This window comes from Necator americanus, chromosome V (genome assembly GCF_031761385.1).
Source record: "Necator americanus strain Aroian chromosome V, whole genome shotgun sequence".
NCBI classification, from domain to species: domain Eukaryota; kingdom Metazoa; phylum Nematoda; class Chromadorea; order Rhabditida; family Ancylostomatidae; genus Necator; species Necator americanus.
In genome coordinates this window covers 31315897-31338532 of record NC_087375.1, presented here as the reverse complement: position 1 = coordinate 31338532, position 22636 = coordinate 31315897, and the positions used below count along the sequence as shown (strand labels likewise).

Below are 22636 nucleotides of genomic sequence, written 5' to 3'. Positions count from 1 at the left end.
TCCCGATCCTGAAATCTACAACCTCATCTCTAGCTTGTCCAGCGCTTTCCCCCACTACATACGTCAGATTCGTGGTGTGCTGCCTTGCAGAATAGAAGAGGGAGATCCTTTTATGAGGGCTAGATTGGGCTTAGAAATGGCAAATTTACGTTCATGTTTAACGCTAGAAAATAAAACCAGAGGAAATAGAGCTCCAAAGTGTGGACCTTGTTTCTGTCAAACATCATTGAACCTAATTTACCCTGAGAAAACAAGATAGGACCATCCATTTACAAAGATTGTTAGTGTGTTCCTATCAGGAATCTAAAAACTTTCTCATGGATTCATTACAACTTGTGTTCTCTTTTGAAAAGGTCGGTTTCACTCTTGGTAGTTTTGTAGGGAAAAAGCTTCAAACATTTTTCAGGGATGAAGCTAACAAAAGCACAAGAGAGCTTGAGAAAGTCCAAAGAAGATGCTAAGAAAGATAAATCTAGGGAAAGATCCAGGTCCAGAGAAAGAGCGAACAGACGCGCGAACCGAGAAAGACCTCTTGACAGAGAGGTTGCACTCTATGCGGTGAGCTGATATCTAAGCACCCGGAGCACTTCTCGTAGTTTCCTTGAGCTATGCGCACGAAAATGGATAAATCCAAGTCCGATTTTAGGCCAGAGCCGACCGAGGTGCCAAGAAAGGTGAGGCTCGCCGAAAAAACTACTTCCAAGCACTGGTGAGGATTTGTGCTCAGATTTCGATTCAAAGGTTTTTATCGACGTGCTACCGAGAGACATGCAGCATTGTTCGTGGTATTTCTTGAGTCGTTGGTCGTCACTCTCTGAAAACGTGGTAGCGCTGGTTATTGTCCATGGTTCACATGAAGTCTTCATGCAGATTGATGGGACAGTCCTAGTTGGTTAAACGAACCCGACGACCACAAAGCACATTAACCTGAGGGCAACCGGTTCCCAAAGCTAGGTACAACTGACTGGTAGGTGCAGTAATTCGCCCAAGAAGTCATCTGCGGTATATACGTAATTCGTGCAGTTCGCAGCCAAAACGATCGAGTAATGTATGTTGTTACAACATTTCGACGAAACGTAAAGAAATAAGAGAAAGGTAAAGAAAGAAGAGACCCGAAAAAGTATCACTTGCCGATCCACGACTAGTTATGCAGAAGATCCAACCTCCAGTTTCCTCTTTAGGAACAGTATCAAACAACCGTAGTTGGAGGAGCAACCACGGTCGGTGGGGCTACAGCGATAAACGAACGTGTAGACGAAGATTTTACGATTAAGGTACACCATACATTTGTCGATAGTGCCTGATTGCCGGATCTGTACTGCTTCCTTCTAGACAACTCAAGAAATGGTCCGTTTCCTACGAGATGAGAAACTCATAGAAACGAAATATGAGTTCGGCGGCAAGTGGGACATTTTCTTTCAACGGTTTAAACGTAACCCGATGAAAGCTGCAATAGACGAGGTATCTCGGTACTAATCATTTTCACTAGGATGAACGTGACTTGATCAACTTCTGAGAAGAAGTTGATGTGACCTGAAGCGTCCAGAATTTGCATAGACAGCGCGGTGGAACCAGGGTTTGTGATTGAATTGGGACCCTCGGTAGTTCGATTCAGTCATTTCTCCGCAATCCGAGTGAAGCTAACGATAGTCCGTCCTTGTTCTGTTGATGGCGCCGCTTCACAACCATTTCCGCAACTGCACCAAACTTCAGCTCGTTTTGACTCGACTCTGCGTTAGTGTAGTTTACAAACCATCTTTAATTAGTAGTAGCGAGATGAATTATATTATATTATATTATATATATACATATATGTACATGACTATTTGAATTCCACTGAAGAATATTTTGGTTCCTTCGCAATTAAGAAGTTTGTAATGCTGCGAAGGAAATATTAGTTTCCCTTTTTTGCACTAAAGATATTGTCATCGGGCTTATGACCTAGTGTACCAAAGGTTCCGTGGTACAAGAGTTTATTAGCAGGCAAACAATGATAAACTCACTAGGACCCGCAATAACAGGACATGACCGTCGTGGGCGGTCATCTTTATGAGATGGGGCTGGAAATATAGGGCTTTACAGTGCAGAGAGAATTTGTCCAAAACGGATAAATTATATTGAATTGTGTACAAAAAAAGATAACTATACAAAATGATGTCCTGAACCGAACATGAGGACAAATTTACTTAATCATGAAATCTCACATAGGGGAAATGTCGTATACTCGACATGATTACAGTACTGCCGCATGGAAGAAGTTGTGGGGAAAAATATGATGAATGTGCTGTCAAAAACAACAAATTTAGACGGATCCAAAGAACTCAAATGTAGTTTTCTCTTGCTTATACGAATTATACGTGTACTGTAGAACCACTAATTTGCCTCTTTCAGATAAGGATATTCCAGTAGGGAAACCTCCTCCTCTCAAGCGTGCCGATGATCCCGCATACGAATTGCAGTGGATGTAACTCGATCGTTTTACTGTGTTTGAAATAGAAATTAACAGAGTAAAAATTTGTTTTGTGACTAAAGTTTCGAATATTGCTTTTACAGGTCAGGTGAAATAAGATAGTGGCAAGATAAACTAGACAAACTGAATGAGAAAATCTAAAGTATGATAATAACAATAAGTTAATAGTAAAGTAGTACAATACAGTGATGGAAACACTTTTTTACTCGGGAAACCACGAAACATTTAGATGCTATGAGCTCATAATTTTTGATGGGTATTGAGGTGAAGTTGGTACCCAGTAATCCGGTTCACTTAATCCTTCCCCCACAAAGCTCGAAGACACGTGAACCGCGCCTGCGACGATTAATCACAAAAAGACCTTTCGAACAATACCACGTTTACACAGTCTCTACCATCGCATGAAACAGCTTACAGAAGAAGTGGGATGTCGAGATGCAACAGCCGTCATGCACTACACGTTGTTTGAAGCAGTCCCTCGACGGGACAGATCTTTTCGTCGTGTCATATAACAGATACTGATAAGAACCTCTTGAAATCCCGTAAAGCATCAGGTTTAGGACTGATCTGCTACTACATAAAGCGCAAAATTGTCCGTCCGGCGCAAACTTCCACGGACACTCATGTATCGAAAGGACATCAAACTTGGTTATTTGGAAGTTTGACAGACGGACCTCATCATTTCTACCCACTTTTGAAAGCAATCATCGACACCATCAGCTTACATGGTAAGTGTAAACTCTTTGACGCCTGAAGAGCAGCGCGATTGGAAGATGAGAACTCTCAAACTTCAGCTTCCTTCTGACGAAAACATTCCTCACTCGGACAAGGAATGGACGTCAAAAGCAAAGGAGTTTGAGAAGGCGTGAGAGGAAGAGAACCCACAAAAAGCCCAATGCTTTACTGAAACAGTATCACGCCAACATCAAATTTCTTTTCCAGTCCTCAACACTGCCAATAAACCACTGTCTATGGAGCAACTCTACCAACTGGGAGGGAACACGTCAAGACGTTGTTGAACTAACAAACGCAGTCATCTTTTAAACTCGATCACATTCATTGGGCGACATATGCGGTTAACGAGGGACCACCGACTGAGTCGGAGGTTCTGGTTTGCATCCAAAAGGTGGAAGATGGAAGATCTGGTGGACACGACGGAGTTAGAGCAGAAATGCAGAGATATTTTGCTCCGTCTGCGATTCGCGAGATGAAGAAAATGGATTCATGATTCCATTCAAGATGGATCGACGAAAGCATGCCTGATTCGTGGAAACACGCTATCATATGTAATTGGTATCCAAGAAGTCATCTGTCAGGGATCTTTCAAACTATGGAGAAATCTCATTTACGTACAATTTTGTGGAGCGGATTGTCTTAGACCAGCTTATTAAAGGCATCACTCTACGAACATGGGGTGGTACGGGTTTCAGGTGGGTAATCCCTACACGGGGTCGTAGATTGTGGGGAAGAGAGTGATTCCGTTCATCTCTCCCTGTATTAGTGTAAACGGACGACCGGAACGTTGTATTCTACGACGGCTTCTCTTGCAATGCGCAGCAGTTACGTCCCGCTCCGCTTGCGATTCGTCGAAAAAACATTCGGAAGATCGTGTGGCTACAATGGACCTCTAACTGCCTGTATCACACCCGCCCTTCTGCGCTGTTTGTTGGTTAAATAAACAACAAAAACTCATACTTCGAATGTTTTCAAATTGTGGGCTATTGAAAGAATATAGGTCTGAAACCAAGTTTAAGTGTAGAAATGACGCATGCAGGAAGAAAGCTGTTTAGTCTTCCAATATCAGTATTTCAACCTATTTAAAAAAAACGAAAGGTGTCAGGAAAATCCAAGTTCAATTCCACAGAAGATGCCAGTACTTTTCATATTTGTTGATAAGTGAAAACAAGCGAAAAAACATCAGAAGAATGAAGTCTGGCTTGAACCGAACGATCAGATTGGTACGCCAATAACACTCGACGAAATTGCGGAACAAAATACGGACAGTTCGAGACTAAGACGCCTCCACGGGGATTCAGTTATCCCGAATCGATGGAAGGATGAAGCTAACGTGGTCACTTGTGTGTAGCCTAGCAGTTCAACGGCAAGACGGCTGCTGTTACTCAGAAGACATCAGTTCTGTCAATAATTATTGTCATCACTGACCTACAAATTAGTTTATTTACGATATTAGGGAAACCTCCTAGTACTTCGCCAAACAGCCATTAACCGAAGCCTTTATTTCAGAAGCGTAAGTACAAGAGCAGAGATTAGAAATCTTAAACTTCCCTAAAATCCCCTATTCGTAGAACAAGATTGGATATCACGTACTATCAGTGAATATAAGGTGCATGAATCAAAGTAAAATATGATGTAGTTAAGTCTGATGCATCTTTGTTGAACACCTCTTAGAAATAACCTTCCGATAGGTGCAATGTATTCTTTAACGTTTTTCTGAAATAGGTCCAGGAGAAGCTGTTGTGCTCATTCTTACTGACTCTGGTGGAGCTTCAGATGGAGCAAGTAAGACAAGAATGGCTGTGAAATCCGGACGAGCATTAGGATCCTGGAAAATCTCAACATCTACTTACGACTATAATAGCAAATTTTAAAGGTTAGCATCACCTTGACGAAACACAAATCCATTATTTGCTTCACGATTGGTGGCGAATTGGGAGGTGGCCCCATTGGCGGTGTCTGTCCGGTGATAAGCTCTCTGGCACGAGCGTTGTTAAGACCAGGAAATGGATCGGATTTACAGCTCGCATAGATCTCCCACATCAATACGCCGAAACTCCACACATCAGTTTTTGTGGTGAAGACACCCTGACTAGGCACTTTTGCCAGTACACGAAACACTCTTCCTCGATATAGGAGTTACGCAAACCTATCGACACCTACCTCAGTCAGGGTTTCAGGAGACAGCCATCTAACCGGTACCTTTTCCAATTTGTCTAACCGCAATTCGCTCTTATCCATTACCGAAAGACCAAAGTCCGCAATTTTTACTTCATTGCTAGGTCCAAGAAGACAATTTCTGGCAGCGAGATCACGGTGAATGACCTGGAACCAAATTGAAACACGTTTTTTTTTTCTTTTTTTTTCCTCCTAAAGGGAACTTAAAGGCATCACCCCACGAATCTGAGGTGGTGCATATTTCAAGTGGAGTATTCTTATAATGGATAGTAGATTATGGAGAGGAGGGTGATTCCGTAAATTTCTTCTTAATTGCCGTAAAAAACGCCCCGGAAGATTCGGCGCCGCACAAGGCTGGCGCGCTCCAGTCGAACTCCTTCTGGAAAATAGTGCGCCAGAACGCCCGAAGCCGTATCTTCCGGGCCGTTTTTTACGGCAATTAGGAGGAAATGGACGGAATCACCTCCCCCCTCCCCCTCTTCATAATCTATTATCCCGTATACGAATACTCCACCTAAAATCACCTCAGATTCGTGGAGTGATGCCTTTAATTTCAAGAAGACCTTTGCGCCCGATAAGTAGCACATTCCTCGGCATGCATCCGTTGCGAACTTTAGCTTCTGCTCCACTGGTACTTCAGTTTTACGGAAGTAAGCCTGAATAGATAGGTGGAGAAACTTCACCTGGTATGAGAGCACATCCTTGCAGTCAAGACAGAAAAGGTTTAGTCGTTATACGTAGCTTCGAGGCGTAGTGTTGTGACTAAGACCGACGGTGACTCTTGCTGCGGCTTGAGTGAAGCTAACAGTGGTCCCACCTAGTCCCCCTTACACCACCCCACAGGTACACTGCACCTTGCTGCTCGAACACACCCGCTTGCGCACTGCACCAAGCACCACATTTGACCTAACGGTAACCGTAATGTCGCTACTTGTGGTGGTTACCTGAGCAGATCAGGCGATAATGAGTTTACCAAGTAGCAAAGTATTTAGTTCCTGAGCAGGCTGAGTGCTCCACACCCAGCGAAGTCAGGTAAAGAGTAAAGATTGGAATGATGTTTGTTCATTAGTCATTTTAAGGTGTATCACTGCGTTCAATTCAGCATTTTCGATTCATGGTTCTGCAGACGTTGCGAAACCCCTTCCCACTACCCTTCACTCGTTTCACCCAACGAGTGCAGGATCAAGTCCTGTCAAATTTGCGCTACTATCTGAAGGTAAATAATCACTTTCATGCAACCGTTAACGGCAAGTTCTAACAGAATCATGACAGGTTCCTCTTGTGCAGCTACTCCATAGAAGCGAACAATATTAGGATGATCCAATCGCCGCATTATCTTTGCCTCCTGAAAAATTTGCTTCCATTATCAAACTGTTCATTATGAACAAACCTGATTCTGTTCTTTCCTTACGGCCGAATTGCGTGGAAAAATTCCTCACCCTTACAAACGCGTTGAGCTGTGCTTTTTTGAGATGCTGTGCACGAGCCGTTTTTACTGCTACATCAACTTCCTGACCCGTTTTTAATTTCAGTTTTCCGGCAAAGACTTCACCGAATGCACCACCTGAATGATTAATGTATTTCGAAGTTTCTTCTTTTTATTTTGCACGTTGTTCTCTTTCTCCTAGAAAATCTGGTATCTCCTGTCCTAATTCTATCTTTTCGTTAGTTGTTTTGTTTTTCCTGCATTTAAATTTGCACTAATCGAACACTTAGTGGCGTGAGGAGACACTCTTCAACCTCATAGTTATTGGGTATTCCCAAGTGCACGTAACGGCTGAGAGGTTGTCACCCCTCAGCGTTAACTGCAGTTGGCGGAGGACTCGCATGGATCGAAAATTCACTGTATTTCTTCTTGAGATCTTAAAGGCAGTGTATAACGAAATTGACGTGGTAGGAAAAGTGCAGAAAAAAGTAGTTCAGTTTGTAAATTACTGGAACTGGCTTTCCTACGAGGCACATTAGAACGCGTACCTTTGTACACGCTCCGGTTTCCTCAGCAGCCTAGTCACTGGTTTTGCTTGATAGACTGCTCGTATCACGAAGCTGACGTGGTGTGGAAACTTAATGGAAATTATAGAGCTCAGGGTGTAGATTGCGAGATGAGCGTGGCCTCGCTCCTTTTCCCCTAATCGCCCTGAAAAATAAAACCGGGCTTGTTTCTAAGAAGTACGAAACCGCTCCACCCAAGCGCCTCGTCCACCAGCAAACGGTCAAAGATAGATGACATCTCTTCAGCAGGCTATTCAGGTAAAACCAAGGCTGCTCAGGAGACTGGAGCGTCTACAAAGGGTGCGTTCTAACGTAACTCGTAGGCACAAATGCCATCCCCACACCATTTTTTTTAGCAAGATTAGAGGAAATTGAGCGGAACCATCCTCGTCCTTGTATTCTACATCCCGAGCTCCGTTTCTGAATTTCCCATCAGGTTTTTACAATACGTCAATTTTTTCATGCTTCCTTTAACTTGCTCCAATCTTTCTTGCATTCTGTCTTCAGTCAATAGCTAGTATGAAAATGCGATAAACGTGGGAGTTCACTTTGGGCAGTGTTTCGGAAGGTACTGCGGCAATTTCTTTGTTCTATATAGATTAACACATCCTATAACATTGTTTACTGAATAATAACTAGACTTTCCTAGGAAGAGAAAGTTTTGGTATGTGGAAGTTGCTAAGAACTCACGTCCAAGTTTTTTTCCCAGCGTCACATCCTTATGCAGAAAAAAATATTCTGGTCGTGGCCTAGGCTTGGTCAACACGGAGTTTGAAGGCGGTATTGGCTTCTTTTGACTTACATATAGATCTATCAACTCGACTAAGCTGGGTTTCTTGTCCTAAACTACCAGTTATATCTTCTACTGTTGTCCTACATTAACAAATTTGGTACATTTGGACAATGAATGGTTTCTGGAAATGCACAGTATCCGAGATTAGTTCATTTTTATCCCGACCACCTTTCGATGTCCAACTGAGACTGTGTTTACGCTCCATGACTCCTTACTTGCTGTAGGCCCGCAACATGAGTACTCCGGCTGCGTGGTTACACCACTAGCTCCACTCGCACTGTAGGGACGAATGGAGCTAGCCAAGGTCCCATCTCGACCTCGAGGATTACCTTAGCGATATGACGATGGTCGTCCTCTGTTCGTGCTTCTTCCGAAGTACTCGCAACAGACGAAAAATTGTAGAAAGTGAATTAAAGGCAGCATACCACAAATCTGACGTGGTGAGGGAATCCGCGCGAAATGCTAGAGAAAGGGCTGTAGATTGGGATCCGGGGTGGCTCCGCTCACCTCTTCTTAATCATCCTAAAAAAAGGCGTGGGAACCGCTTTAGTTCCTACGAAGAACGTAAGAACGGTCTTCTATTGTACGCATACGTTCTGATCTCCTCACCAACCACTAGTCGTTGTTTTCATTCGAAAAGATAGTCGAGGAGAACTCATTGGCTTTCGAATGCTGCGCAGCTGGATGCGGCTCATGTACAAGGGTGGCGCGTTGCAACCGAACTTGTCGTGAGAAATGGAGTCTTTCACGCCGTGTTTTTTACAACGGTTGAGGAGAGATGAGCGGAACCACCCTTGATCCCGAAATCTACAACACCATCTCTAGCTTGTCCATCGGTATCCCTCACTGCGTCAGATTCGTGGTATGCAACCTTTGAACAAATACGAGGGATCTCCAGTTTTCCTCTTTTCTTGATTACGTTACTTTCTTCGAAAACAATGTCAAGAGTGCGTAATTTTCTTATCTACTGCACGTATGAGTAATACATGTTCATCCAATGACTCTACGTTCTATTGCGTTGCACCTAAGAGTGAGTGTCGGGGCGAAGATGTCGCCACGTGGCGAAGTATAAACACAGCTTAGTGTAGTAACACATTCGTCGCATTACAATATAAGTCGGTGGACTAGTCGATATTTGATGATCGTAATACTTATACTTGTTCGGTACGGCAATTTCAGGTGGCGCTGGGACTCTATGAGTACTATGTCATAATTTAGTACGGTTAAGTCAACGTCAACGTGTCATAATTTAGTACGGTTTGATGATGGTGGGAACCATCTTATTTGCTGATCAATACGCACTACTCCATCAACTTCTAATCGAAAAGTTTAGCCATCTTAGTTCTTCTTCACTAAAGATGGGCAATTGGAACCAAAAAAACATCCTTCTCGTTGTTTTTGCATAATCTCTTGCTACAGAATGGATATATTTAGTAGAAGTAGTCGCAGACCCACATCTAACAAAATCCACATTCCATTTTCGTGTGCAACTGGAATGTGTTTCATTTCGCCACCACATCGAACGGAAATACAATAGGTGGTTACTTTGGCAACAGTCGTTCTTCTGACCAAGAATTCGCCGTCATTCTGAACATGTTATTTATAGCAAATTGGTCACTTGGGTATTTAGTATAGTCGGATCGAAACGATCTGAAATCTCGGCGCAGTTCCTTAAAGGCATCACCCCACGAATCTAGCGTGGTACGGATTTTCGTTATCGCGCCACCCTTGCGCCTCGCCTGCGACTCGTCGAATGAAATGAATTACCTATCGGGGCATCCGAAGGGATTTTCGCCGGCGGTGGAGCACAAGGGCGGCGCGTTGCACTAGGGAACGTCGTAAGAAACCACATTCCGAAGCTGTCTACAGTGATGCAGAGAGAGATGGGCGGAACCACTCCTGTATTCATAATCTACGACCCCGATATAGGTGAGCCCCAACGAAACTCCATACCACGCCGGACTCTTGAGGCGATGACTTTAAGAGACTGCGCCCGAGAAGGCGTTGTGAAACGAGAGGTTCGGGTCGAAGTAGGACCATGGCTAACGCTAGCAAGGGTCCCACCTCACTCGCAGCAGGCAGCTGAACTGCGCCATTTCGGCCGCAGCCGTCCTCGTAAGTGGACCGAGTTTCAGGTCATTTTGACTCGACTTTAGTTGATCGACCAGATGGTCACCTTCAACACTTCTTCACAGTCAGATCGCGGCATCACACCGTGAAACCATATATGCTTCGTGAGCTCTTTGTCAATTTGCTGAAACTGGCTTATCACTTTTTTTTTGGATGCGGCGATGTGCAGAACTTATGTAATAAAAACCTTGGACAGTTTATCTGTTGCAGAATCTATAGCCTCAGTGCTTTTTTGCAACCTGGTCCTTGATGTTGACTGAAATAAAAGGATCTCCGTATTTGTAACTAGCCTAGAGCACCCCAACTGATAAGTATTGAAGAGTTTAGTCAGGTCAAAACATTGCTGCAGTTGCGTAACCAATTGCTTTCAAAGCGGAACGGTGTAACTGGTGGTTCCGAGGCAACTTTCTCATCTCTGCGGTCCGATTGCAGCAAGCGTGGGTCCCGCCTCAATCGCAGCCTCTATAGTCGGGTTAAAACGACATGAAGCACTGTGTAGTTGTACGAGCGGTCGATCTAGAGCAACGCGGTTTTTCACCGCTCGCAGACACCGTTCGAGCGGTATTCTTGTTCCGAACGGTTCTCTTTTGTCGTATTTTTGTTATGCTTGCTTATTTGCTTTGGAGCCTCAAGGAAGGCTAATCGAAAAATGGATCGTCTAGGCAGAGGCAAAACTATCCATATTTCAATTTCATCCTCTATCTTATTTATTTTGACTTTTTTGTTACAGAGGTCTACATTGTACCTATGTTGTTTTTTAAGTTATTGTATTGTTTTTGTTGATGTATTTATTTTCAAATTAACTCCTTTTTGTTTGTAAGGGAGAAAAGTCGAAGAAACAAAAAAAGAACTTTAACACAGAAATAAATGCAATTTTGAAGCGAACTTCAAAAGCAAAACATGAACAAAAGCAATACAATAACTTAGGAACAATACGGATATTATATAGATCTCTATAACAAAAGCAAGTACAGCACACATATACGTATATATCAAAAATACGAAAAAAGAAACATAAAAGACGAAAAAATCAGGAAGAAAAACAAAAAAAAAAGAAAACGAACAGCAAATTGTGGCCAGTATCGCCGAATCGATACTGGCCACAATTTTCATATCATTTTGAGCCAACTAGGATTTGTACAGGTAAGGCTGTCATAGGAGGTGCACGGAAATTTTCTCCGTGGTGTTGTGACCTGGGCAAAGCAGAGACGCGTGAAGAACTGACCAAGAACAAGAAGTTGAGCAAATTCTCCGCAGTCAATTGCTTGCATGTCGGCGCGGGCTGTACATGACATACCTTCGTTGGTGATTACTACCAACCGTGACTGCGGTTGCTTAATTTTCGACTTATTGATTTCTGAATGACATGGATCACCATTCCACAGTCAACACCTGCCAAAAATGGAGCTGGTATCACCAATGACGATGGAACATGGTAGTATCAAAGGATAACCTGCTCGCAGGGCTTATGGAAGTTATGATAAACCAGGAGCAGTTGGTTATTGATCGAACTCCACTGCGTCATAGCGCTTGGTCGATAATTACCATTAATTGGTGACCGCACGCAATCGCTTGACGCCTTCGGTTCTACAAATTTTCCGTTCAGGCGTATAGATTTAGTAGTTTTGATCGACTGACAATATTGCAACCTAAAAAACTTCTGAAGCGGCAATCAGGAGATTTTTTTGCCAAAAAGAAGCAGAGTACATATGGGGGAGATTGGGAAACGATAAAGGTGTTGAACATCAAGAATTATCCAACTGTTTTTTAAGAATGTATCCAGAAGCATAGCGCAAATAGCGAAAATTTAATTCTCGTAAACGTACAGATGCACTTTTCTTGTGTCTCCGATCTGTGGATCCGGAATTCCGCCGAACTGTTGATTTTCTCCTGAAAATTGCTCGGTTACAAAGTATAAACATTATAAAAGTAGATGGAATCACTTTGTAGCTTTCACTTTACTCATAAATACTGCTGACAGCAACTATTCTTTTTTTAAAGGTTTTTTTGTTTGTCCTGAAACAAAAACATTCAGATTTCCACAAAAGCTGTCATAGATACGTCGGTGTCTAATACAATGTATTGTTAAGGTTCCTACCTTCTTGTGGGCCTGCTATATTGGTTCCTGGACACTTCGTGGCTAGGAATGGAGTCCAGAGAAGACCTGAATCTGTGTAAACCGACTGAACTGGTTTCAAGTGAGTAGAATGACCATAAATGAAGGCGCAACCACTTATATATCCATCTCCATTTAGTATCGCAGTGATAGCATTTGTTTTTATCCACTGTCCCGCTTTCGTGCAGATAACGTCAGTGCACAATCCGTAGCGACCATTCGTTTTTGTTCGCTACTTAATAGGGAGAGTTCAGATCATTTATCTGAAAACCTTTTGAAGTGAATATTGAGTGGAATTATTCCCACAGAACTCGTCTAAAATAGCTTTCAGACTTTGGCGTCGGAATCGGGCGCAGTAAACTCGCCAGTGACAACTAAAAGAGATCCTTTCAATGGCAGTTGAGCTACTGAATAATGAACAGGTTTTGTTGGTCCGTAAAAGGCTTGTAAGTGACTTTGAGGGAAATTCGCATGGAACGATGGTGAATATGAGCTAGAATTCCACTCCTTAGCGTTGGCGCCCATTTATTACTCAAATGATGCATTGAAGCACGACTAGAAGACTCTAAGAACAGCTAAATAACGTCAAGATTTGAGCATGGGTAAAAACGACGTAACATGAAAACGAAAAACAACTTCAAAACGGAACGTTAGTGCTTCTTCTTAAAATCTTCAAACGCTTGCAGATTACGAGCGTATGGCAGAGCAGGTAGAAGGTTGTGTCTCTACAAGGCAAAATCCAGCAAAAATTGAAGAACTGAACTGTAGAAAGAAAATTCTCGAGGAATTATTTCGCGCACTCTGTAATGAATTGGCACTCGATTCTTCTGGGATTGTGTAAGCATTGCTCTTAAGGTAAATATTCTAAATAAATAAAAAAAAAACTTTTGCGAATATGTGGTCGTGACCTTTCAGGACACAAAGAAGACAGAGCTTCAATTGGGACTTGTTTGCAATTTAAACGGAGAATTTCATTGTGGAAGTCACAAAAGAGATATACATACCTTTGATGAAGTGGTTCTGATCCACTTCACCGAACCAATTCTTCCAGAACGAATTATACTTGACTTCACTGTCAAAATCTGAGCAACTGTGAGGACGCTCCAACAGAACTTCTGCCTTTGATAGATCACGAATCTAACAGATTCACCCGCGGAAGACGTCCCGCTACGGTTGCGGATAGGATGCGGTATATCCAAGCAGAAAAAATGAAAGAAGCGTTGCAGAATCATGAAAGTGAAGTTATCTACACCGAACAAAACATGAATTTTTCAGTATAATTACAGTTACTAATACTTAGTTGAAAAATATAATTTGAAAAAACTCAAAAATGTATAAACACATATAAAAAATATACATAAAGTATATTTATATAATAATATAATCAAGGTGATTCATCATCCATCATTCATATTATTATCCAATATACAATACCGCTACTAACTTGTGTCCCAAAATCCGTCGCCGACGGATTAATCCGTCGCAAACCGTCGGAATTCTTGGAAATGGTCAAAATTAAATTTTGCAAGTACCATTCGAAAGTAAATGAGCTGCTGATTTCAAATATACTTCGAGAATTTACTTTTGACAAATGTGTGGCCTGAAAACGAGCAAAGTTTCCTCAAGCCCCGTTAATTACTTTCACACCTCCGCAATCCTTCCATTGGCATATCCCGCAGATACATCTCCATGAAGGGAAGGCGTGTTCATAGGATTTCCGCTTATTTCTCGAAATTGGACAAAATGTTTATTACACCTGTAATCAGAAGGTTATTTAGAGCATTTTGGTACCCCACATCATATGTTGGTTCGAAATTTCCATTCTCTTCAGAAATTCACGAAAGTGCTCCATCGAAGATTAATAAAACGTCATGCTTTCAAAGCTGTGAAAAATCTCCTCGGAAATTTTTCAGCAAACAACTTGTACTTGACAATAGTCCATACTGTAAGTTCCTAGCTTTGAAAATGTCTAGTTTTTCCAGTGTCAAACTTACAACATTACTCTATTTCGTTAATTGGCCCTATTTTTGAACAGCTGTCAACAGCTTAGAATGAACGCTTAAGTCTCGCGATTCGGTACTTGCCTAGAACTCTCCTTCCTTTACGAGAAGTGAATTAGGCGCTAACATTGGATGACAGCTGGTCATGGTTTTCGAGTGACCAAATTGGAGAAAATTTCGTTTGTTTTCACAAAACAGAAATTTTTGCAGCCTCTGTGAATTCTTTCAGTACCTCAAAAAGCTAGTTCTTTTCACAAAGAGACGCTCTTTCGAATGATGTTGAATTCACTTTTATTTACAAGCTTCAAAATTTCAACACTGACTCCGCCCTCTTATAGAGCAGGCGATATTCTATAGCTGGAATGGTTATCGCGGCCCAGGCATGACGCCAGGGATCTCACACCTTCGATAGGTGACTCCTCTGGCGATTCGGCGTCACAGAGAGACAATGATGTTCGAACATAAATGAACAGTGACAACAATCTTACACAGTTCTTATTCACAAAAACAGCAGTGATAATTTGAAACGGCTAGGAAGGAAAATGACTGACGAAACTAAACCAAGAAATAAAAAGAAGAGGAGAGGGAAGAAAAGGAAGAAGTGAATATTATTCTAATTAAACTGCAAGACACGAAAAATTCAAAAATTTAAGATGTTCCTTTTTTTCTTTTTTTTTCATCCATAAGACGTCTTAATTTGTTACATGTCTGTCTTTTTCAGGAGGTTTGTTTCGTTTGTTTGTATTTCTTTCCGAAAGCTTGTGAAATTGAAGCTGTATAGTTCTGATGACTGAGAACTGTGTAAGATTGTTGTCACTGTTCATTTATGTTCGAACATCATTGTCTCTCTGTGACGCCGAATCGCCAGAGGAGTCACCTATCGAAGGTGTGAGATCCCTGGCGTCATGCCTGGGCCGCGATAACCATTCCAGCTATAGAATATCGCCTGCTCTATAAGAGGGCGGAGTCAGTGTTGAAATTTTGAAGCTTGTAAATAAAAGTGAATTCAACATCATTCGAAAGAGCGTCTCTTTGTGAAAAGAACTAGCTTTTTGAGGTACTGAAAGAATTCACAGAGGCTGCAAAAATTTCTGTTTTGTGAAAACAAACGAAATTTTCTCCAATTTGGTCACTCGAAAACCATGACCAGCTGTCATCCAATGTTAGCGCCTAATTCACTTCTCGTAAAGGAAGGAGAGTTCTAGGCAAGTACCGAATCGCGAGACTTAAGCGTTCATTCTAAGCTGTTGACAGCTGTTCAAAAATAGGGCCAATTAACGAAATAGAGTAATGTTGTAAGTTTGACACTGGAAAAACTAGACATTTTCAAAGCTAGGAACTTACAGTATGGACTATTGTCAAGTACAAGTTGTTTGCTGAAAAATTTCCGAGGAGATTTTTCACAGCTTTGAAAGCATGACGTTTTATTAATCTTCGATGGAGCACTTTCGTGAATTTCTGAAGAGAATGGAAATTTCGAACCAACATATGATGTGGGGTACCAAAATGCTCTAAATAACCTTCTGATTACAGGTGTAATAAACATTTTGTCCAATTTCGAGAAATAAGCGGAAATCCTATGAACACGCCTTCCCTTCATGGAGATGTATCTGCGGGATATGCCAATGGAAGGATTGCGGAGGTGTGAAAGTAATTAACGGGGCTTGAGGAAACTTTGCTCGTTTTCAGGCCACACATTTGTCAAAAGTAAATTCTCGAAGTATATTTGAAATCAGCAGCTCATTTACTTTCGAATGGTACTTGCAAAATTTAATTTTGACCATTTTCAAGAATTCCGACGGTTTGCGACGGATTAATCCGTCGGCGACGGATTTTGGGACACAAGTTAGTAGCGGTATTGTATAATAATATAATATAACATAATGTATGTATAGAAATATAGAAATTTAGGATAGAAAATTATAAAGCATATAAGGTATAACAATAAAAGGTGCATAGTTAGTTGGAGAGGGCCAGTACGAGTTCTTCATTTTTTTTTAAAAATTTTCGAGCCGAACAAAATTACTTTCGGGTTTATTTCACACGTTGAGAACAAATATGAAGTGCACTCAACATATGAATAAAATCGGGGTACAATTCTAAAAAATTGAAATCAGCCAAAACTACTTTTCTTGGCTAACCGTAGCCTTCCTGAATGAGAAAGCCGCTGGAATTCGGATGGCACAACAGTAACGTATCGCAATACTGGGATTTGAATGCAGCTTTTGTCGAAAAAGTCAGACAACTCTCGGGAATGTTTGAAATTGAGTAGGGGGTCACACAAAAAGCATTCTCGAAAATGACATCAGGAAATAGCTTCCAGAACCTTCCGCAAAATTGATTTCGAATAGTTTCAGAAATAGGTGTACGTGAGAGAAGCGATGAGCAAGCATCGTATTCAAGATCTTTTCAAGAAATGCATTTTTTGCTGGGTATCTTAACTTCAGAGCGCTTAGCTGCGACGAGAAAGGCAAAATTGGACGGCTTGCCGCACCGGGCTCCTGTTCGAAGACCGCTCGTTTCGTAGGGTACGGAAATCCCAGACATATATACAAGCAAGTGTGTCTTAGTGGTAGTGATGGAAGATGGAAATTCGAATGGAACTTTCGCACTTTCCAAAAACCTGGAATCAATAAGAAAACCGATTATCTGAAGTGCACATTTTTCGTTTTTCGGGCCCTCGCTGACATTAAAGAGTTTTTTATTTGCCTGTTTCCTTACGACCTTGCAACGGTGAAGAAACTGGCTCGAACTCTCGAAGAGAAGAAGAAATCTATCGCACATCAGTAACAAGATGTGCTTGTCGAGTTCTAACCAGACACCACTGCGGAGCTGGCTGAACGGAATACTATCGCGCAGATCGACGAACATCGTGCGTCGCAACTTTGCCCGTGTCGTTAGCAAAGATTGGGTCGTGGGTAGAATACATGACGGAACGAAGCCGACGGTTGCCGAAATCATCGGCAAGCTTGATGGCGCAATTCTGAAAGAGATTTTTAAAAAGTATGTCGTTTCTGAAGGAACCATTCAAACCAATATATGGTTATAACAATCTCAGCCCTCTTTAGTGCCACAAAAACGTACTTCTGGTGGTTAAACCTTAATTTTAACCGCAGTGTTAATGAATAAATAAAATTCTAGTTCTTCCATGATTTATTTGTTGCGAAAATTGCGTTCAGATTTCAGTTTTACAATATTGTCCTGTTATAACGTTTTTATGGTGAGTGTCAGTAAAATTTTAAAATTTACTACAAACACAGGGGATAGTAGTTATATCTAAACTGTATATTTTAGTGGATATAGGTTCTTTTTTGCTACTATTCCGAATAATGTTAGTGATGGATTTATTATTAAGCATTTTGGATAAATTGTGGTTGTCCAGTTTAGTAGTGTAATATTTAATCTTAATTGAGCTATGATTATTATTAAAGGCCACCCCCGTATACGAATACTCCGCCTGAAATTCGTACCACCCCACTAATCTGAGGTGGTGTGGTACGGATTTCCGGTGGAGTATTCGTATACGGGAGAGTAGATTATGGAGAGGGGTGTGATTCCGTCCATTTCTTCCTAATTGCCGTAAAAAACGACCCGGAAGATGCGGGGCGGCACAGGGCTGGCGCGCTCCAATCGAGCTTTTTGCAGAAAATAGTACGCCGGAACGCTCGAAGCCGTATCTTCCGGGCCGTTCTCTGCGGTAATTAGGAAGAAATGAACGGATTCACCCTCCTCTCCATAATCTACGACCCCGTATACGAATACTCCACCGGAAATACGTACCACACCAGATTCGTGGGGTGATGCCTTTCACTGCGTGGTTATTTGGTTAAGTACCTGTAGGGTTTCGTAAATTGGTAAAAACATGAAGTGGAGAGTAGAAGTGTTCTCTGTAAGTTGAATATCCTGAAGGAATGGGGTTCATTCGTAGATAGGTAGATGAGTTTTTGATTAAATGAATTGTTCTTGAATTTGAGATATTTGTAGATGTAATCGAAGTGAGGATTGGATGTAAATAATTCTGTTATTTCTTTTTTTTTAATTTCTTCGAAATCCTTAACCTTTTTTTTGCATTTGTTTTTGTGATTATTACCTCTACTGTTTCGATATTTCATAATTTTAAGGTTGTAGTAAAGATGATTTTTATTATAAGTTGAAGGATTATTCATATGAGAAATGTTCCCGTCTCCTTTGATGTTGTCATTAACACCGAAAGGGTATGGAGTCATAAGAAGAATAATTTATTATCTTTTAATACATTAGTGTTTACTAGTCTGAACGGCCAGCTAAAGCCGGACATCACACTTTCTGTGGTGTTTGCTTCGCTCGACTTCATTGATCAACGAAAATTAATATTAGTGTTATTAGTTCTATGAAATTGGACTTGTGTATCTCCAGCAATCCTTCTTCCTTTTTTCATATTATAACTAAATGCAAAAGATTTCATAGTCTTCTTTCTAAACGCGTCAGTTCTACATTTGCAGAACATTCGAACTTCACTTTCAAACACTCCTTATCAATATATTATAGACAATATTTAAAAGTGTCACGCGAAATATGGGTTTTCCTCCTGTTTTCTATAAACAGTTATCAAAGAATGATGTTTTGGCATCTGGCGCCAGCGCGCTAACCCGACGCCGGAGGACCCATCTCACCCCACGTTGTAGCTATCTGGTGCCAGCGCACCAATCCGACGCCGGTGGACCCGTCGCACCCCGTGTTATAGCTATCCGGCGCCGGTGGATACATTCTACATACATATATATACACATACACACACACACACTACCTTCACGTGGTGGCCCTGCTTTAACTAAACGCAATCAGGGGGTGTATGGAATGGAAAGGGAAAAAAAAAAAAAAAAAAACAATTATAATTGGCGAAAGCTTCCCATATATTGCAAAAAGGTGCTATCATCCAGCACACCGCCAAAGTCCATAACCTGAAAGGTCAACTGCTTGAAGGGGACATGGAATTTTTTGAAAAAACCATTTTTTTTTGTCACGCTGAACTGCCGAACACTATCGAGTGAACTCCAACAAGCCGCTCTATCCAGACTTCTGGGATATCTCTGTGTGCCTTGCTGCACTGCAGGAAGCACGGGTGAGAGATCGGCGCGTCATGAGCATCGAAAATTACACCATATACTGCGGCGATGCTGCTGGGAACAAAGTAGGTAGCTGCGCGATAGCTGTGAGGAACGATTACAAGAACCTGGCGGAAGAATTTGGCTCAACGTCGTCTAGATGCGCCTTTCTACGACTGCGGGATCGCAGAGGACGTAAACTCTGGATCGTAAGTGCTCACGCACCTACGAATGGATTGATTCTGTGCAAGCTCTCGCAGAACATCGAGAAGGTTGGGCAGAGCTGTGTTCAAGGGCGGTACACCTCGGCGAAGATGCGGGTAATCGCGTCAGGCGATGACATCAGTTCGCCGATTAAGTCAAGTAAGTCAAAGGTACCAATAATGGTGAAAATTATTTCATTGATTAAATAGAAGCAGATAGATAGTTAAAGTCACATTTTCAACCTGATCCAGGCATCGAAAATGGATTATTGTGTAAAAGAGAAGAAAATTGACCCCTTTCTCTCCTTTCCTGCTTTTTATTTTAATCTCCAGCTTCCGAATTATAACAGAGACTTCGTTTTGAACGCTGTAGATGTAGAAGCAGTGATTAATCACACTGAGATTATTTACTACACTATTACTTCTTTTTGCTAACTACATTTTCCGTAGATTTGTTTATATATGAGTTAAAACTGAGATTTCAGGAGTTTTGATAAGCTTCAAGTTGAGAAAAGAAAAAAAGATGATTCTGGGAAGTCGACTTACCTTACAATATCTTCCCTATTCGATCTCTGACTTACTTTCCAAGGAGCTTCTACTCCTCCAAGCACTCACAGAGGAGACATAACAACGACGATAACCCTTGGTAAGTTTCGTTTGGGATCTTAAGAGAAGGTTGCAAAAGAAGTTGTATAAGAGCGGTTAATGAAGTGATGTTAATAAAGTTAATGAATTCTTTTCAAAGAATTATTTCATGCGTATTCATTACTGTTTTCTACTTTTCCAACTTCACAAACATTATAGATCCAATCAAACAATAAAGGATAAAAGTCACGTTGTACAATCCCTCTTTGTACGTAACTCAGAAATAACACACATGAATGAGTGGGGTTAGCCGATGTATCGAGTTCGTCCTTTCATCTCAAGATAAGTCTGGTGTCAGTTTATGAACTTTGGAAGTACAAAACTTGGTTGACACCAGAGCGTTTCGATCATCGACTCTGCAAAAGTTTTAGTTTTTCACACGAATGAGTGGTAGCGTGTCAGAGAGTTCTTCAGATGTGCAGCTGACATAAAAGCTGCTGGTCAAACAAGCTACAGCCTGATAAAAAAGTTTTATGCTGGTGACTGGATAGAGAGGGGCATCGAAACTCACGTTCGCGATTTAGAAAGACAACTTAGACAACTTTAGGAACTGTCAGGAAGTTTCAGGTTCCCATCACGTAAAATTAGAACGACGTGAAAGTGCAAGAGAAGCTGTTAGAGTTGAGTTGCAATTCAAGCCGTTTATCAAAAGTGACACCTCGAATAATCGAAGAGGTACAGGCATATACGGTAGGTAGTTATAGGTTTTTGGCAATACAGAAATGTTCATTGTGTCACCGGCAAATAAAGCCAGCACCACCGAATTGATATAATTTCGTTATATTCCATTATATTCATTGCATAACATTTGCGTTGCACATTCGCTTCATCCCACTACAAAAGTGAGTTACGAAATACGTATGCTGGAAGGCACCGTTCGTGCTAGATATCGACCTCTTTCCACCAACAGGAAGGGAGACTATTTTAAACCTACATAGTTCTCAATAGGTGAGACTGGAACGCAAACCACCATCTGCAAATCCAGTAATCAAGGAATTCAGAAGTTCAAGCCGCCTCAGTTCATACAAAGAGACACATTTTTCTGCTTAAAAAAGGATGGAGCGAATCAAACTGTTTAACGCAAGCATTGGTGACATTGTCCAACAAAGTAGTTTCTACAACCACACAAATTATGAAATCTATTTCATGCCCTTTTATTTCTTCAGTCTTATAGGTGCAAAGAGTTGCTTTGTTGGGTAATCTGGTGGCAGGTTGGACGAAAACGTGGCACCGTTTGATATAGAACATATACAGGACACACAAAAAAAAGCGTTCCTGTAAAAAGAAAGGTACAGAAAACAAAGGTGTTGACGTTGATACACAAGACTATCACCTTCCTGGTTTCACTTTGAATATATGTCAGATTTATTTTGTTTGCACGAAACACCATGGTGTTTCGCTGGTGTTGTGAACGCCCGCAAGTTGTCGCGCATGCATGAGATTGCATCATATCCATTGTAAGGGCTTTTAACTGTAGAGCTCCTAATGTTCGTATTTCTCAGTATCGTTCAAAGCGTTCGAAGAACTGAACTAAGATACACTTGTTACTAGCTTTGCCATGTCATTTAGTTCCGAAATTAATCGTTCAAGGTCCCAATCTAACAGACTACAAGCTTCTCCTCACCCAAACCTTCCATCATTATAGCATCACTTGTAGATAGCATGAATAAAAGTGAAAGGAACGAATGTAGGCTTATACGATGAATTGCGGGGTTCAGTCGAAGATGGATGACATGAATTGTCTAGAAATACTCTTGAATCTCAAACCGCTTTAATGTTCTTATTTTGTGGGGGTTATGTTAGACCTGGTCACTTATCTTCTGTTGTTATGAAACTAACATTATCTCCAAAGATACGGAAGTTCATGTGCACACCTAATTTTTCGTCTCGGTATTTAAAGAACACACATGAAAGACTTGCTTTTATTCAGACCGAATTAAGTCTAAATCCTCCAAACAGGGTCAATCGAAAAATGTCTGATGAAATTTAACGTTGGCATAAGACTCGCGTTCACTTCTAAGAAGAAGTAGAAATGACATTGTGGTTTTGCGGTGCCGCTTTGTGGTCAACTCAGAAGGCAATCGAGTTTCTTCTGCAGTGTTATCTTGAAATTGAATACACATATATACAAATACAATATACATAGAATTGCGAATCAAAGTCAATCCATTCATTAATTTCTTCTCGTGACGATATACCTAGTAATAAACAAAATAGTACTCCTTTGACGTTCATATATTCGAATCGTAACGTATATGTGATCTCAGTTCTCCTTCAACACATTGCGGGG

General features: G+C 41.3%; 3 protein-coding genes across 3 annotated transcripts; 1 reads left to right on the top strand and 2 right to left on the bottom strand.

Moving 5' to 3' along the window:
• Positions 1-408: 408 nt before the first annotated feature.
• Positions 409-2468, top strand: RB195_015774 (uncharacterized protein; the record flags this gene model as incomplete). Its single annotated transcript, XM_064206645.1, has 6 exons — positions 409-558; positions 647-709; positions 1182-1274; positions 1333-1461; positions 2240-2327; positions 2392-2468. The coding sequence occupies 6 exons, from the start codon at positions 409-411 to the stop codon at positions 2466-2468; spliced, it is 600 nt and encodes a 199-aa protein (XP_064062526.1).
• A 2442-nt stretch (positions 2469-4910) lies between these two features.
• On the bottom strand, positions 4911-12264 carry RB195_015773 (uncharacterized protein; the record flags this gene model as incomplete). Its single annotated transcript, XM_064206644.1, has 12 exons — positions 4911-5033; positions 5093-5293; positions 5369-5530; positions 5947-6039; positions 6612-6728; positions 6823-6947; positions 8066-8216; positions 9624-9755; positions 10345-10422; positions 10486-10554; positions 12125-12188; positions 12242-12264. The coding sequence occupies 12 exons, from the start codon at positions 12262-12264 to the stop codon at positions 4911-4913; spliced, it is 1338 nt and encodes a 445-aa protein (XP_064062525.1).
• Positions 12265-17262: 4998 nt separating this feature from the next.
• Positions 17263-21911, bottom strand: RB195_015772 (uncharacterized protein; the record flags this gene model as incomplete). The annotated part of the gene is made up of 3 exons (XM_064206643.1): positions 17263-17397; positions 21680-21828; positions 21899-21911. The coding sequence occupies 3 exons, from the start codon at positions 21909-21911 to the stop codon at positions 17263-17265; spliced, it is 297 nt and encodes a 98-aa protein (XP_064062524.1).
• Between the last annotated feature and the right edge of the window lie 725 nt (positions 21912-22636).